Genomic DNA, 2879 nt, shown 5'->3' with positions numbered 1-2879 from the left:
CGAGTCCTTCGGGAGGGAGCCTCCTACCACTCCACTCACCTCTCCGCCGCCGCCGCCGCCGGGAAGAACTCGCGGATCTTCGACGACTCCGACTTCGGGTTCGCGTCGGCGGCGCCCCCGTGCGGCGCGTTGTCGTCGTCGTCGTTGCCGCGGCGACGCGCACGCGGGCTGCGCTTGCACGGGGCGTCGCCGAGGAAAAGACCGTAGACGATGTCGACCGTCTCCTCCGAGATCAGGTCCCCGAACGTGCCCTCGACGGCCGCCCGCACCGCCGGGTCGAGGCGCGGCTCGGACGCGTCGAGTCGCGCCTCGGGCGAGTCCTCCACGGTCGTCTCGGTCGAGGCGCCGACCCCCTCCTCGTGAGAAGCACCGTTACGGCTATCACAACCCGACCTCGCGCCGCCGCCGCCGCGCGCGCGATCAGAGGCAATCGTCACGGGTGTCTCCTGCTCCTCCTCCTCCTCCTCCTCCTCCTCCTCCGCGTGTCTATCACAGTTTACAGCAGTCGCCGACTCCCTCCTGGCTGACCCTCCCCGGGGTGTCTCCCCCTCCCCTCCGCACCGTTCCGCCTCCTCCTCTGACTCGCTGTGGAGTCCCGAGTCCTTCGGGAGGGAGCCTCCTACCACTCCACTTACCTCTCCGCCGCCGCCCCCGCCCGAGGAGGAGCGGGGGGAGCGGGCGCCGCAGTTGCTTTCGTCGTCGTCGTCGTCGACGTCGCCGGCAGCGGCGACCTTCCCCTCGATGACGTTTTCGAGGATCTCGGAGAAGCTCTCCTGCATCGCGATGAAGTTCTGCGCGGCGATGAAATCCTCCTGCGAGTCCGAGTCCGCGATCGTCGTCTCCACGCCGTCATCCTCCTCATCCTCGTCGTCCTCGACGCAGCAGCAGTCTCTGTCGTCGTCGTCGTCGTCGTCGTCGTCGGCAACGACCGTCGCGTCGGACGGGCTCACGTGCGCGCTGCCGCTGCCGCCGCCGCCGCCGCCGCCGCAGCAACGAGTTCCGTAGAGAACGTCGACGAATTCCTCGCACTCCGGGTGGTCGAGGTAGAAGCGCTGGATGAAGTCGGTGGCGTCGGCCCGCGCGTACGCGCGTACCAGCGTCGGCGAGTCGGCGGTCGTCGTCGCGGCGACGATCGGCTGCTCGGACGAGCACAGCGCCCTCTCTAGCTGATAGAGCTCACTCGTGCTCAGCGTCCACAGCAGCTCCCTGTGCGGGCGGCGAGGCGAGGAGAGAGACGACGCAGAATTAATACGGGTGGGACGGGAATTCATACGGGGAAAGGGAAGTAAAAGTTACGCACGTATGCACGCACGCATGTATGCACCCTAACGACAGTTCGACATGCTGTTTACTAGTTGGTTGTCGGTTTGCTCGGGTTTTTAATTCTGGTTCTTCTTACAACTGGTAACAAAGTCAAGCAGAAACTGAACGTTTGTTCACTCGGCGCAAGACCGAATTACTAAAGGAACGTCAACTGTGCTGCAGGCACGCGTGCACGCACGCACGTACACACATTTACAGATCCACAATCGCCTTAATTTGCAAATATACGGAAAAGCTCTGTAAACTAAGATTTTTTCGCGAAGCGTCACTCGTGCACGCGGCATAAAAAATGAACTGTACTACCATTTTAAATCTTTATGTAACCGACTCAACGTGTAAATATTTACAAGGTTCGCCGCAGCAACACCAATGCGTTTGCTTGCGGGGCGCTGCCAGCGACACCACCAAGGAGTTACCAGGCTTCGCCATCTGAGAAAACCACAGGGCCTAAAAAAAGGCCCCGTCATTTATTCGTCGGGGCTGATTTTTTTAAACTGATGAATTATGTAATAAAAGCTTTGTTACATTCATATGAGTTGTTATTAGGCTTATTCCCTACTATTTGGTATATATTAATTTATGAAAATATGTTCAACATCATGATAAAATACTTGGCTGACCAGGTACATTGACGGGGCCAGAAAAAAAGCCTTGTGGACACCGGAGACAGGGGCTGTTTACGGGGCTTGGGCCGATCGGCCGAGTGAAAAGGCGAAGCCTGAGTTACCGTAACATATGGCAATGCATATAGTACTACCGTTCTGACAGCCGAGCAATTGTGAATTTCGAATTCCGGAACAAATTTGAGGCCCGTTGTCAGAAACAAAACTAGTCTCAACATTAACTTTTTCTCGTAAACCATCGACAGAAACTCGTGGTAAAGCTATGAGTTTCTCACACGCAGTGTATGGAGGTCAGGCCTACGAGAAAAAAGTTAACGTTAAAGTTAGACCAATGTTGAGACTAACTTTGTTTCTGACAACGGGGCCCTGGCGCGAGGGTTTTGAACCGCAAACCCGTAACACCGAGGAGAAACAAGACAACGTGCATATAGTCTGTACCTCGCCCCAGCCCTGTTCGCCACGAAGAGAGAAAGAACTAAGAAGAAGAAGAAGTCCGTACCTGGCATGCGACGCTTGCGTCCGGTCGCTGGCCGCCGCTGCGGGAGAGTTCTTGCTGGAGGCAGGGTGGCGGTCACACGCTCGCTCGCGCCGAGTGCGCCCCGCGCCGCGCGCCCCGCCACAGCTCTCCTTCACGCAGTTCCTGTCGCCCCCTGGCGGCTCGCACCGCTGCTGCCCGCCGTGCTCCGACGCGTCGTCGGGCGGTTGCCGGGGAAGCTTCCCGCTCTCCGGAGAGCAGCTCGCGTCGCGTCGTGACCTCGTGGCACTTGGGGAGATGGCAGGATTCGCGGCGGCGTGCTCCGCAGCGGCGCCGCCATCGAGCGCCGACGCCGTCTTCAGCGGCGCCGAGTCCGACCCTGCGCCGTCGTCGATGGCGCCACCTAGTTCATCACTATGCGCCCCTCCTCCGCCGCCGCCGCCGCCGCCGCGGGAGCA

General features: G+C 59.8%; 1 protein-coding gene across 1 annotated transcript in view; it reads right to left on the bottom strand.

The window, feature by feature from the left end:
* The window catches only part of LOC106810539 (lateral signaling target protein 2 homolog), a 51321-nt gene that overhangs the window by 9911 nt on the left and 38531 nt on the right, over positions 1 to 2879 (bottom strand). The window contains exon 7 of the mRNA XM_014813920.1: positions 40 to 1206. Within this exon, the coding sequence (XP_014669406.1) occupies positions 40 to 1206 (1167 nt within the window). The remainder of the gene's footprint in view (positions 1 to 39; positions 1207 to 2879) is intronic.

The sequence above is a fragment of the Priapulus caudatus genome, unplaced genomic scaffold (assembly GCF_000485595.1).
Source record: "Priapulus caudatus unplaced genomic scaffold, Priapulus_caudatus-5.0.1 Scaffold450, whole genome shotgun sequence".
Taxonomy (NCBI): Eukaryota; Metazoa; Priapulida; class Priapulimorpha; order Priapulimorphida; family Priapulidae; genus Priapulus; species Priapulus caudatus.
Note: the sequence above shows the minus strand (reverse complement) of the source record. Positions and strands in the feature narration are given on the sequence as shown.